The 14,852-nt window shown below is 32.5% G+C and overlaps 1 protein-coding gene across 20 annotated transcripts in view; it reads right to left on the bottom strand.

The window, feature by feature from the left end:
• Gphn (gephyrin) overlaps positions 1-14,852 on the bottom strand; it is a 410,619-nt gene that overhangs the window by 159,118 nt on the left and 236,649 nt on the right. For all 20 annotated transcript variants that reach the window (XM_076921909.1, XM_076921924.1, XM_076921922.1 and 17 more), the window contains one exon: positions 12,473-12,607. In XM_076921909.1, coding sequence (XP_076778024.1) covers positions 12,473-12,607 — 135 coding nt within the window. The remainder of the gene's footprint in view (positions 1-12,472; positions 12,608-14,852) is intronic.

Genomic DNA, 14,852 nt, shown 5'->3' on the forward strand with positions numbered 1-14,852 from the left:
AGTTTTAGAAAACATTTTTTTTTTACTATGTTTATATATCAAACAAAAATGTTTTTTCCTTTTTTCTTTTTCTTTTTTATTAATTAATTAATTAATTAATTAATTCTTTTATTCTTTTTTCATACTCCAGATTTGATTCCCCTCCTGGTCCACCCTTCAACTACTCCACATTCCATACCTCCTCCCCACCCCATTGTCTCCATGAGGATGTCCTCCCCACAACCCCATCAGACCTCTAAACTCTCTGAGGCTTCCAACATGTGGGAGACAAAGATGTTTTCTAAAACTAAAACTAAGCATGTGTAGTTTTACTATTTCTTTAATTTCAATAATATATCTTTCTATCTTCAAATATGCACAAAATTCTAGGGGGTACCAAGAGAATTCAAAATTCCATTCAACAGATACAACCTTGACCTCAATGAAACAGTTAAGTGAAATAAACATATTTTCAATTGATAACTTTTAATTTTATATATTAGTATAGAGTATACACAAGATTAAATAAATATATCTATCTTTCACTGTATTAATTGGCAATTAAGAAGAACTAAGAGTATTAACATTTATTTAGCTGTATCAGAACTAGGCCAAAGTAATATGATTGGTGGACTAGGAGGGACTGAAGAGGCTATCCTATTTAAATCTTCATGCTTAGATATAGAAATTTAACTCTATTAGTTCTCAGAAAGTTGCATGCTAGAACCTATTTTTAATATCTAGTGTCTCAGTGCAATAATTTTATTCAATGTTATTTTTTTCAAATAACTTTGAGTTCATAACTTTCAAATGTTGCCAATAAATTAGATAAATGCAAATGCACAATGGCTTTTCTAATATTTCGTTAAATTGAGTTCATATAGAGATAATGAACTATTCTAGGTACTCATATGAATTATAGGAATTGTGTCTAAAAGGTCTGCATATACTTTCAACAAAATCTAGAATTAACATAAGCTCCTAAATTTGATTAAGAGAAATCTACAAAACAACTTTTAGGAGACCACCCAGCACCATTTTTATATAACTGGATAATTAAAAACAAAATACCTAGAGACTGTTAAAAACTATGTTACAAATATTAATTAGAATATGAATTAATAATAAAAATTGTATAAAAGATACATAAAATGTCATGACAGAAAATGTTCACATTGTGTATAAAATGTCATAGTTTATTAATAACAGTTAACATATTTCAAACAATGTGCTAAGAATTTTATAATGAGGTTTAAAGTTCATTCTTGAAATAACGTATGATGCTAATACCATAACATTCATTTTATATATTATAAAGGTTACAGAGATTAAGTAATTCCTGAAGGCTATATACATGACTGTTAGAGAACTGTGCTGGAGGCTAGATGTGTTATGTTCTTGAGAAAAACAATCTAGTACTAAGATACTAGGAAAGGAGCTGTGAAGTCAAGATTTCACCTATCAAAGACTCCAGGGTATAAAAAGTAGCTCGCAATACACAAGATTCATCTCACAGACCACATGAAGCTCATGAAGAAGGAAGACCAAGTGAGGGTTCTTTAGTCCTTCTTCGAAGGAGTAGCAAAATACTCAAGAGAGCAAATATGGAGACAAAGTGTGGAACAGAAACTGAAGGAGGGGCCGTCTGGAGACCATTCCACCTGGGTATCCATCCCATGTGCAGTCACCAAAGGTAGATGCTGATATGATGTTAGGAAATGCGTGCTGACAGGAGCCTGATACAGCTGTCTCCTTAGAGGTCTGCCAGAGTCTGACACATTCAGAGGCTGATGCTCACAGCTAACCACTAATCTGATCAAGGGTTTCCCAATGGAAAAGTTAGAGAGAAGACTGAAGGAGCTGAAAGGGTTTATGGCCCCATGAGGCAAGCAACAATACCAACCAAACAGAACTCTCAGAGTCTAAACCACCAGCCATGGCTCCGGCTGTCTATGTAGGGGAGAATGGCCCTGAGGGGCATAAGTGGGAGAGGAGATCCTTGGTATCATGAAGGCTGGACGCGGCGTGTGGGAGAATTTGAAGGTGGGGAGGTGGGTGGGGGCACATCCTCATAGAAGCAGGAGGAGGGGGACAGGATAGGGGTTTCCTGGGCGGGGGCGGGGGAGAATGGGGTAAGGGGATAACATCTGAAATGTAAATAAAATATCCAATAAAAAAGTATAATCTCCTTTAAATATCTTTAATTTCAAAGTGACATGCAAGAATTGATATTGGTCAATTGTCAGGTATATCACATTTCAGAACTTGTGCTATTAATACCTGTACATTAAAAGATATTTGAGTTCACAGGAAGAAAATAAAATGAAATATAGCTAAATTTAAAGTCTCCTCCCACCCCAGACAAGGTTTCACTGTACAGACTTGGCTGGACTGGATCTTTCTATCTAGACTAGGGTGACCTTGAACTCAAGAGATTCGACTGCCTCAACCTGTGAATTCTGGGATTAAAGGCACTTCCAGCAACAATATTTTTCTTTTCTATGAAGGAAATTTTATAAAAATTATTTTTCTATGAATTTTGTTTATTTTTAAAGCAAACGTGCATATTATTTCTTTGTTACTTGCTTGATTGTTTACAGGGACAGTCTTATCATATAGGCCAGCAACGAGGTAGCTATACCTGGATTATATACTTCAGGTTGGGCTCAAACTCAGGTTACTTCTGTGTTGCCTTCCAAATACTGGGATTTTAGATGTGGGCCACCATAACTGCCATATATTATTTCTTTATAGTAAAAAAAGAAGACAATGAAATCTGCCTCTATCTATCTATCTATCTATCTATCTATCTATCTATCTATCTATCTATCTATCTAATATATCTTCCTAGGTATCAAATCTGATTTAAAACTTCCTATCTCAGGGTGGTAAGTAGTTACTAAGGAGATGTCCTTGAGGGCTCAAGTTTTTGGCTTAAGTTCTTTGTTTTCAGATCCACTCTACTGTAGACGCTTGCTACTATGGATGGCATCCCCGCTGTCATGCCTTCTCCATCTTGATGGACTGTATCCCCTTATATTGTGAGTCAGAATAATCCTTTGATATTTAAATGGATTCTGTCATGTATTTGGTACTCAAGGTGGAAGGTGACTGGTGTAATAAAATTGGCCATGTTGGAAATTTGGCAGGAGCTAGTATGGAAGTGGCTGGAATTGTGGGCTAGAGAGCTCTTAAATGTAAGTCAACTTAAAGGGTTATTCTGGTGGGAATGAGAAAGACCAGAATAGTGACAGAAATACGTACAGTGAAAATCAGGCTCACAGACTCAGAGGGAAACAAAGATTCTATGGGAAATTGTGTGAGAGGCCATTTAATCTGGAACTATAATAGCAGGAAAGGCACCCTGCCTTTAAAACACAACCCATTAAAGGATCCAGAATGTAAATTCCTTTTTTAAAAAAAATCATTTCAGAGGACACTCCTTTGAGAATGTGATCACATGGAAAAATGTTTTTTCAGGTTCAGCTATGTAGGTGCTCTAAGGCCACTGCTGTTGTGATCTGAGGCAGCTGGCTAATGCCACTTTTATATTTTCAGCAGAACTTGATATTGCTTATACAGTACTGGTTTTGCAGAGATGAAGAATGTTTAAGGGTTATGGTTTTCCAGAATGCTGTTTCAATATTCCAAAAACAGGCTGGCAAGAGATGTATAATACAGTTGAAATATCTGCAACGTGTCCCTGAGACACCATTGCATGAAGCTGGGAATGTGAAGCCTAATGCAGTCTAACTCCCTTGTTTCCAGAGATTCTGGGAACTGTCAGGCATTTTGTCACAGTGAAAAGAAAATGAATGCAATAGTAGTAGCCAGACATGGAAGTATACATCATATAATTAAAGTATCTAGGGGACTGAGGAAGGAGAACCTCAATATGGAGGCCTGCCAGGAATGCCTAGAAAGATATCGTCCAAAATAAAACAAGGTTCAAAAAAATTTAAAAAATATTCCTGACCACTGAGCGTGGAGCAGTACTCAGTAGTATAACTGGTACTTAGCTTTAGTGATAAATACAGTTCTATAAACATTAAATAATTATAGAAAAATGGAGGGTACTGTGAAACTGACAATAACAATCACCAGGGAGGATATTTCACTTCATTATCATTACATATTAAGCATAGGTAATATTGTGGTGAAGAAATAAATTAATGTAAAATTCTGTGAAACAGATAAATGTATCAAAACATGCCTAAATCTACTAATTGTATATTGTCTAATATGTTAGAAAAAATAATATCTTTCAAATCTCACAATTCTGTTTTGCTATCAACAGAATCCATAGCAAAAACAAACCAAAACAAACAACAAAATACTTGACAAAAATAAAACAAAACAAAAAGAATCCCACCTATGTCTATATAAAGATGGAAAAGCTAGACAATAAGGGATGAGAAAAGAAACTGGCTACAAACATACATAGAGAGGGACCAGGAGAAATGGCTCAGTGGTTAAGAACACTTGTTACTTTCCAGATGACCTGGGTTTGGTTCCCAGCATCCTGAATCTCCATGACCCCAATTCCAAGGAATCTGATATACTACTCTGACCCCCTCGTGCACTAGGAAACAGACATGGTACACAAACGTATATGTAGGCAAAACATGTACACATATAAATTCAAAATAAGTCTTAAAACTATCTACAGAGATTAGGCATTTGATAAGAATTACCAAAATAGTCTGGAGGGCTGAAAGAATGTCAGCTGAACACTGATACGCATCTGGGAGTCTAGCAATAACAGGATGATTTATCTTAGGAAATAATAAAATTTTATATTTCTTATTTGAAGTTTCTCAATTTTTATCTCTTTCGATTCCTACATCCCTCCTTTTTTCCTTCTGTTCTTTTCAATTTGTAATAATAGGGAGGGAACCCAGTCCCTGTGCTTGCTAGCTAAGTGTACCAGAGCTATATACTGCTCAGTCATGAAATCATCCAAATTAATTTTAAAAAGAAGCCTTCCTCAGTTAAACCACAATAATATTTACCTACCGTTAGATTATTACTTTAAAGGGGATTTGGCAATAGCAATGGTTTGGGGAAGCATTGGTTTTCACCCAATTGCAGCAGCAGTATCACACTAAAAGTCAAGTACTGTTTGAAAGTTATTATTTTGGGCCTTCTATCTTTAAAAGTCTTTAAGAAATCTGCTCTCATTTTGAATAAGGGAGAAGAAACTATTACTTGTCAAAAAGTCAGTCTGAAATTCAGAGTCAGAATGAATTATTTGCACAGAAAAAAGTACTTATAGTTATTTACAAAAAAATCGTTAGATTATATTGGCTGAGGATACCATGGTGATATTGTCTCTATGAAAGATATGGAAGAAATAACATTCACCATACATCAGTTCAGCATAGAATATTTTTTAGAATCACACCAGTTTAGGTTATACCATTGATACTACTAGCATGGACCCATAAAGAGTTCCTAAAATCCTTTTAGTAGTTCACAGGGCCAATTTTAACTAACAGTATTAAAACATTATTTGCCTTACCCTCTACACTGACATTTTCACTGATGCCACAAAAGCAATGGTGGCTCAACAGTATAAACTGAGGAAGCAAATCCAAACGGGGTAGTCTTTGAATATTATTTACTGATATGTACAGCTTTTTAAAAAGGCAGTTTCACCTAATAGTGTCCTCAATGAAACAGTTAATATTAATTTAACAAATTAGGACTTCATTCTTGATTCTGATAAAATGGGTAGTATAAGTTATATACTTCTGTTATATATCAAAGGATGCTACTGTATCAAAAAAAAAAAAAACCCAAAACAAAACAAGAAACAAAACCATAACTAGTTCATTTTTGCAGAGAACATAATTCTTATTTGAAATAATCAACTAGCAATTGGCAAAGTAAGATCACTCAGTGTTATAAATTTAATAGATAATAGTTTCACAATGAATAATATTATCTAAAGAGAGCTGAAATATTTGCTGCATGCCCTCTTTTTGTGCCAAATATTTGCTCCTAAGCAGAAATCAGAACATTAGAAAATGAATTTTTGCAACCATAAGCTAGGGACTTTCAAATGCTTCTAAGAGTTTTAGGATTAGCTGAGTAGTAATTTAAACAAAGGTGATTTCTTGATAATGGTAAACTCTGTCAACACTGGAAACAATATATACCCAACTATCCAAATGACAAATACACATGTTCCTAAATTATTACAGGGAAAAAAATTCATTCAAATTGTGAGGCACACGAATGTATGGAATAGTAACAAACAGGGTTTTAGATCTTTGTATTTCAAGAAACCTTTAAAAATATATATAATAAAATTTCTGATTTCATTATATATGAAATCATATAATACCATGCATCTATATATTACATAATTATAGGATATATTAGAAAAAAGTTCTGTTAAAATTTTCAAGTGTTTATTGATTTTTGTTTTATTAGAATTTGTTTTAGAAATTTCTAATATCACATATATAGCAACCAGAGAAAGGCTTGTAATTCTCTGTGCTTTAAATTCATTAAGTAAAATTTCCACCCTGTAAACAAAACCATAATTATTTTGTGTGATACTTAAAAATTCACAATTATGAGATATACTAATATCATACTTATTTTTCTAACCATATTGCAGTGTGAGCTGGATTTATTCCTTCATATTCTTCAACTAAATTAACATCATAGTAGACTGAATGACTGTAAGAATTTAAGTCTTCTATAAAGTCAGCAATCAATAGTAAGTTAAAACAATGTAAACAATGCCAAACTTTGCATCATGTATAAAGTACATATAATTAGTTTTGAAGAAGTTTTTTCATAAAAATGAGATTTACCTTAACACATAAAAGCTTATTTCGATTTTAAAGCCATTAAGCAAAAAGTATAGTCTCAGTTTTAATTTCTAGTAAATATTGTTAGACACAACCTACATTAGCAGAATTTGTTTGTACTTTTACTAATTTTAAAGAATGGCTTGAGATCTATCAAGTTAAAGAACTGCTGCATTAGAGCAGTCATGTGAGAATATTCTGTTTGATAACTCCCATGTGGGTATTTTACTACGCACCTAAAAATCTTTTCATTGTTGTTTAGATGCCATTTAAAAAAATCTAATTAACTTAGTTGTTGCCAGGCTTTATGTTGTTTATTAATTCTACATGCAGACCCCAAAATTTCCACATCATTAGTGGTTAGACAAATATTAACATATTAAGGTCAAAATATTCTAAAACAAAGTAAGTAAAACTGATGTTTCAGAAAATTTTCTGATTTGTTCAGGCTCTTAAAAATAATACAATGTAATTTTTTACCATGAGTCAGTCTTGATTTAAACATGACAGCAAGCCAATAAACTTTTGATTCTTAATTTTGTTAGTTTATCATATAATCAAAAAATAGTGACAATATAAAAGAATTAAAAAATAACATTAACAGCAAAAATTTCACAATGAATATATGGTTATTGGCTAAATATATTTCCATAGGATAACAGAAATCAGTCTCTCAGACTCATATACTGAAGGCCCTGAGTAATACAAATTAAATTTATTTATATTTTGGAGGGTTATACATATATGTGGGATGTATTCCATGTGTATGTGTACATGTAGATGCATGTTTAAGTCTTGTTAAGTGTACAGAGCTCAGAGGTTGATATCAGATGTCTTTGATCGATTTTAACCTTATATAAAGATATGCTCACTTGAACTCATTGGTCACTGATTCAGTTAGTCTATTCTGACAGCCTACTCTGGAGATGCCCTATGTCTGTTTCCTCTATGCTGGGAATACAGGTGGGCTAACATACCCTTTATGTGGATGCTAGGAATCCAAACTTTGGTACTAATGATTGAAAGAAAAGCACTTTATGCACTGAGCCATCTCCTTAGCTGGAGCAAGATTATTTTGCTTCACTCCCTCCAAAAAAAAAAAAAAAAAAAACAACAACAACAAAAAAAACCCAACAAACAAACAAACAAAAAGCCCTAAAAGAAGTCCTATATCTACATGCTGTTTGAATGCAAGATTAGATACTAATATATTAAGAGAACATGGCTATTATGAAAATATTTCAATTATATTAAACAACTACATAAATTTTACCTAATTAAATATTTATAGTGTTAATATAACAAAAACAATTTCCTGGTAATGTTAGGTACAGACAGATTCCTTTCCGTCTGCCTATCATAAAATTCTTTTCTAATTTTATAGCACAAGGGAACATGGTGGTACAGTCTACATTACCTTGTAAAAAGGTTAAAATTCAGATGCTAATAAAAGATAACAAAATCAGTCCTTAAAATATGCTCTATTTTAACAATATTTAAAAAGAATTATAAATGCATTGAAATTTTGGATTTTCCTCCTCTTTTATTCTTGTAGCTTTTTCTTCTTTTCCTTTTTTTATTTCTACAAATTTTGCTGTATGACATAACTGAAAATGAGCACTGAACTAAGTTGTAAACCATGTTAATTAAAAAGTGTATGTTATAGACTTACTCTTTCATCAACACTTTGTGGAAGATCATCATCAACATGGAACTTGGGTGTACTATACACTGTATACACTTCTTTATAATCAACTTACCATTTCATTTCTTTGGCTTATACATTTTTTTATTCATGGGCAATAAAAGACAAAAGGCCTACATTTGTTTTTAAGAATTTCTGTACTTCCACAAAGCAAAAGGCATTCATTCCAGTAAGAATTCATGTAAGAAACTGTCTGATACAAAAAAATTCCTAATGTCAATAAAACACTAAATGATTCCACCAAATAAATATTGCTAAAAAAAATTTCATTCTATGAACACTGTTACCTTTTAATATTTGACTGTCATAATTAGACTGAGATGAACAAACAACAACTACAATAAAACCAACACAGTATATTATACAGAGAATTTCTTCTTTTTATAGATGGAAGAATCCTAAAGGATCAAAACAAAAGCAAAGATATAATATGCAATACATACACATGCACACATACATAATAGTGTTCAATGTTTGATACTGTCATTACCTAGTGAAATCACTGCTCATTTGTACATGATCAGAAAGATTTTCATCTTTGATACTATTCAGTATTAAAACTTAAAGAAATAACTAAAACGCTATAGAAAAAAATCATCAGATGATTCATTGCCACTTCTATTTATTTATTTATTTTCAGACGGTCTTGAAAACCCTAATGCCTCTTTAGTTAGGATTACAGAAGTGTGCTACCATGGCTTTTTTTTTTTTTTTTTTTTTTTTTTTTTTTTTTTTTTTTTTTTGTATTTACCCAGTGCTAGGGGTGGTCTCAATTCCTTGAACATATTTTTCAAATTTTCTGTCGTTGAGCTACATCCTAAATCTTTCATTTACATTTTCACAATCAATCACTTGAATGCATTTGAAAATAATTCTCCCTCCAAATATTCTCCACTCCTGTTGATGAATTATAACATTTAATTATATTTTATTATAATTTGTAGTAGCATGTTTTGTTTTCAACATCAGTAAATACTGTCTACTGGCTCATTATTCCTTTCTTACAACTAGGCAAAGACAGTCTCAAACAGACATAAAACTCAGAAATACTATGCATCTTGCCTAGCATAGTGAGGTTTTTAAGCAGAGAAGCAAGTTTTGGAATCCACATCTTCTATTACCAGGGCCAAGAGCTCTTTCTAAAACTGATCATTCAAGATTTTATGGTATTTCAGATACAAAGAAAACTCATTGCACATATATTTGTATACATGACACACTTTATGCTTAATCTGAAACATAGAAAGGTGATTCTATAAGGCTGACTAATATATATAATAAATTTTAAATATTATGACCAAAATACAGTAATTATAGAAATGACAAATTTAAAATATACCTTCAAACCTGCATAGAATAGCACTCCTTGCATACTTCACAAATATCTTAGACTGAACACTTTAAAATCAAAATGTAATATCTTTCCTTAGGAAACATTGACAAATTAGTTATTTTTTTTTTTTTTATATCCTAATACAGTCAATACAATTATCTTAGCAAATTGAGGATCATTCATCTTCTTTTCCACTCTAAATTTTTATGATGCAGAATTAAAATAAATACTTCCTTCAGAACAGTGTTAAGTGGTAACATCTATTTATAGTCTTGAAAAGTAACTCCAGGGGAAATAGGATGTGGGTAGGGAATCCATGGTTTAAAAAAAGCAATGTATTTGAAATCAGATGCTGGTCACTGAATTAAAGAAAACTCATATAATAATAAAAACATTTACAGAAAAATCATAAGTAACAAGTACTCATTATTGATGAATAGGACTTTAAAATGTATACTTAGACAAAAATTAACTTTTGACTTTCATTCATTCTTCATGTCCCTGTTAAAATATTAATCTTTAAGGACATTGTATAATCCTTACTCTTTTTAAATATTAATTTTCAAAACAGTTTATTATATTAGTATTTTAACCCCACATTTAAATATATTTCAAAAATTAAACAAGAACAAAATTTTATTTTATGGTTTCTCTCTTTAATTTTTTCTTCTTTTCTTCCCCTGCCTTCCTTGTTTTTTTAGACTTTGTCCTCCAGGCTGGCCTGGAACTTACTATATAGCCCAAACTGTCTCATCTCTTGAGTGCTCAAATTATAAGCAAATGATATTATTAGGTCTAGCTAATAATTATAACTTTCAAACATATACTCTTGTACTAGTAAGACTTTATAAAAATAATATCTTTTTTAGTAAGAAAAAGTAGTGCTTTATTTGAATTTATGATCAGTTTGTACATGTAAATATCAACTAATACCAATATCAAAAGAAGCTACTTGCTCAATTAAAGTCTTTAAGAACAATAATTTTATAAATGTTAAAACACGTTCATTTTGGAATTTTGCGTTGGAGAAATTAGAAGTACAACTGATTCTTAAAATTATATTTGTTATCCTCTTTGTAATATAAAAAGATAGAATGTTTTGATAGCTAAGAACAATTTCATGTAACTATATTTAGCCCAAACTAATTTCTAAATATACTTGTGATAGAGTATATTTATAAATAGGAGGATTATACTATACCTTTAGTAGTATTTTTTTATTTTTTTTTAGCTGCTAGGTCTTAATATATGGTATATTAAAACATAGTGAACCTAAATTTTAGTTTTAAGTATTTTATAGACTTTATAAAAGGGTTTAGTTTCTACAATCAGAATTTAATGCTATCCAAATTATACATTATCTTACTTAAGTGATACAATAAAATGGATAAGATTTTTTTTTTTTAAATGCAACTCTTCATGTTTTCATTTAGTTTAAAATGTGGTTGGCATCGCTTCTCAGGCTTTTGGCTAAGATTAAGTGTAGAATGTGGCTGGTACCCAAGTAGCACTAATATTTTATGATATAATGTTTCCAAATTTTTCTTTTTTAAAGATTTATAACATCAATTTTAAATGATAAATTTATTACTTTTATTGAGACCTATCTAAATACAATTATATACAAATATAGTAACAGTATCATCAGGAAGACTTTCCTGAATATTCCACTATCTGTCATACGATGTAAAACAAACTAAATTATAACATCAAAAATTTTAAGACAGTTTTTAGTGAAATGGAATTATAATTCACAAAACTATAGAAAACTTGGAATTGAGAAAGACAGCTATACTTGCTTTTAAATCTGATGATGGAGAAAAAGGTCAGTTTGAAAATACCAGGTTTTTAGAATAACTTTAGTACATAACTTGATAACACACACAATGTCTCATTAAATAAGAAAGAAACCTTTTGATAACAATATTGGTCCCCTCATAAGGGGAACTTGAGAGAACAGGTGAGTGATTTGTCCACAGAGGAGGTATTCAGGAAGGTAGGTATAATGGTATGAAAGCTTGCTCATTACTTTACCATACACACAAGACATGAGGCTGTAAATAGTGTCTAATCCTTCCTCCACCACAATTCAGAAACAGAGTAGAAAAACTGAAAACTAAGAAACTCCCACCCTTTCCCAAAGGTTGGCATTAAAACTTTCTTTCTAACAATTTTAGTTTTGTGTCCAAATAATAGGCAGCAACATTCCAAGTTGAGTCTGTTTGAAAAACAATTTTTGGAATGATACTAGAGAAGGTAGGTACCCTAGCCTGGAGTTAAAAAAAATTCCCCTGTAGTATCTTGTTAATATTGCTGATTATTGGCCCAAAATACATTTATTCTTGGAATAATATTTTTACAACTACATTGATAAGTTTCCTAAAAACAACAGGTCTACTAGAAAGAACAGAGGTTATAGAAAGTGCTATCTTTGCCTGAGACACAGGAGCAGGCACACTCTACAAAATGTCTTCTAGCCTAATAAGATAATCTATGACAATGGGTGTTATGTATTCATTCATTCTTATCAGTATCTCGCATGCAATCCAACCTTGACAAGCATGGAAAACATTTGTTAGTTTTCTCAGAATTCATAATAGAGAAACATAAGACTCAAGTAGGTCTACTTACTTTTGGTGTTGGACAGGAAGCTGTAGAGAGGCGAGATGTAGCCTGAGCACGGGGTGATTCTGAAGGAGTCGTGCTAAGGGAGGCTGTGTCTCGTGGGAGCACCTGAACACCACGAGAAATGATGGAGTCTGGAATCTAAACAAGAATGACGATTGTTTAACACTACGAAAAGGCCAAGAACAATCGTTCTTACATCTATTTTGTTTGTGACTTTTTTGTCATTCTTTGTTGCTGAGCTCTCATTCAATTGGTGTCACTTACTGTATATAAGCAGATATGATATTTGATTTATACATTTTTACATTTATATTTTTTTCTGGCAAATAAAATGTGAAACAATTTAGTGAGAAGTATTCCAGAAATGTGGTTAGGAGGAAATATATGCCACACACACAATAACTAACTTTGCCATTTAATAGTCTGAATTCTTGAGCAAAAAAATTACTAGATAGTTATTATCTCATTTTCCAGCATCTCATTCTCTCTGCTTCTAACTGACCTTTATGGACATCATCAACTAGCTATTTTGTATTCTTGGATTTCCAGTGGGTTCCAGATGCCAAGGCCTGGCAGACAGAATAGACTTTGCACTTACTGTTCTTGCTTCATCTCCAGCAGTTCAGAGTTTACATGTGCCTCTCAACTATGGACCACGGTTCTGCTCAGGTATATATAGCTCTTTATATGTATGGCAATAGATTTTCTAGAGTTCTCAGGATCCCTTTTGCCACAATTCAACTAGGAACAGTAGGGTTTTTGGTTGATAATTCCATAGAAATCCACATTGCCTTTCTGCTTTTTCTAAATTCAGTCCAAATATACTTGCCTTTATTAAAAAGCAGTTACTTAAGTGTACAATCTTACTTCTGCTATGACTCTGAAGAATATATCATTTCAGCAACATATTCTTTATCTGAAAAATGAGGATAATTACAGCATCTGGTTTCTTGGATTATTTTAATGGTTAAGTAAGATAATATACATAAATTACTTAGCAGTTTGAAATAGTAAATATTTAATAAGTGTTGGCTATTAGTTTATATCTATGATAAAGGCTGATATGACTGAATACCACTATCCCAAAAATATAAACAAAATAAGAAATGATGTATATAAGTTTAAATATAAATATTTATGTTGTCAAATTTATTACTTTAGACTTATGAATAATTTAGTTATTTTGTGCTTGAGTATTGGACACAGATTGCCAGTTTAAGAATGTGAACTTGAGGATGCCAATACCTAGAAAAATCTACCTGGGATCTTGAGAGGCTACATCAGGCTGCTAATCAGGCAGACAATTTTCACTTTACTTCCTGCCTGCCATTGAAGTATCTCTAGTCTTTAATCACTGTAGCAGCTGGCTTTCAGGTGCCCCTCCTCTCACCATTATCTCCATTCTCTTGGGACACCTGCCTCTCAGAGGGGATTCAGCTTAGCTGAATCTTTTCTATGGACCCCCTTAATCCTCTCTTCTAGGCCATCCCATTACTTGTGTCAGCTACTGACACATAGAAACACTCTCCCAGGGACATATGGTAGCAACACCTGGCTGGGAGTCAGGTAGGACGTACTCAGTATTCTTGTCTTCCATTATAATGCCTCTATAATAATCTCTCGGTATTTCTCCTGTAGCAGGTTGCTTGCAAGTGCCCTTCCTCCTATATCAACACCATTCATTAGAAACTTCAACTCTTGGAAAAGTCTGAGGATTTACCTATTAATTTCATCCCTGTCTCTACAGACACATCCTTTGTACTATTGAAACCTACTTGCAGAAGTATCTACTCTCTTTCCACCCCCAACTCCCTGGAGATCTGGCCACTTGGTGTGGATAAAATCCCTTTAGCTCTTTCCCAAAGTCCGTCTCAGCATTTTCTTCTAGCACATCTTTATTTCTCTCTACTAGCCACCAATTTGAAGAAGTATCAGGGGGCAATGTATAAGATCCTGAGAGAGCAACAGCAACCAAAGCACATAACACCCATACAATAAAGACAAGAGCAGACATCAATATCTAGAAACACCTCAGTCATCATAATCCCAGGTACCTAGTCACCAGTACAAAAATGCACTAACAGACAAGGTAATATGCTTGTCAGAAACTAGTAGCCCTACTACTGTAGGCTCAGAGATATTCATTTGGCTGAATCATAAGACAAGGATTTAAAATCAGCAAATATGAATATGGCTTAGGACCTTAAAGAAGAAATACACAAAACCTTTAAAGAAGTCTGTGAAAATACAAAGAAACAGTGAAATAAAATAACAGAAACAGTTTTAGAAGGTAGAAATAAAATCTCTAATGAAAATCTAACCTGTAAATAGTAGGATATGAACAATTTAGGAAGTCAAACAGAAACCTCAGATGTAAATCTGG

Source organism: Arvicanthis niloticus, chromosome 23 (assembly GCF_011762505.2).
Source record: "Arvicanthis niloticus isolate mArvNil1 chromosome 23, mArvNil1.pat.X, whole genome shotgun sequence".
Taxonomy (NCBI): Eukaryota; Metazoa; Chordata; class Mammalia; order Rodentia; family Muridae; genus Arvicanthis; species Arvicanthis niloticus.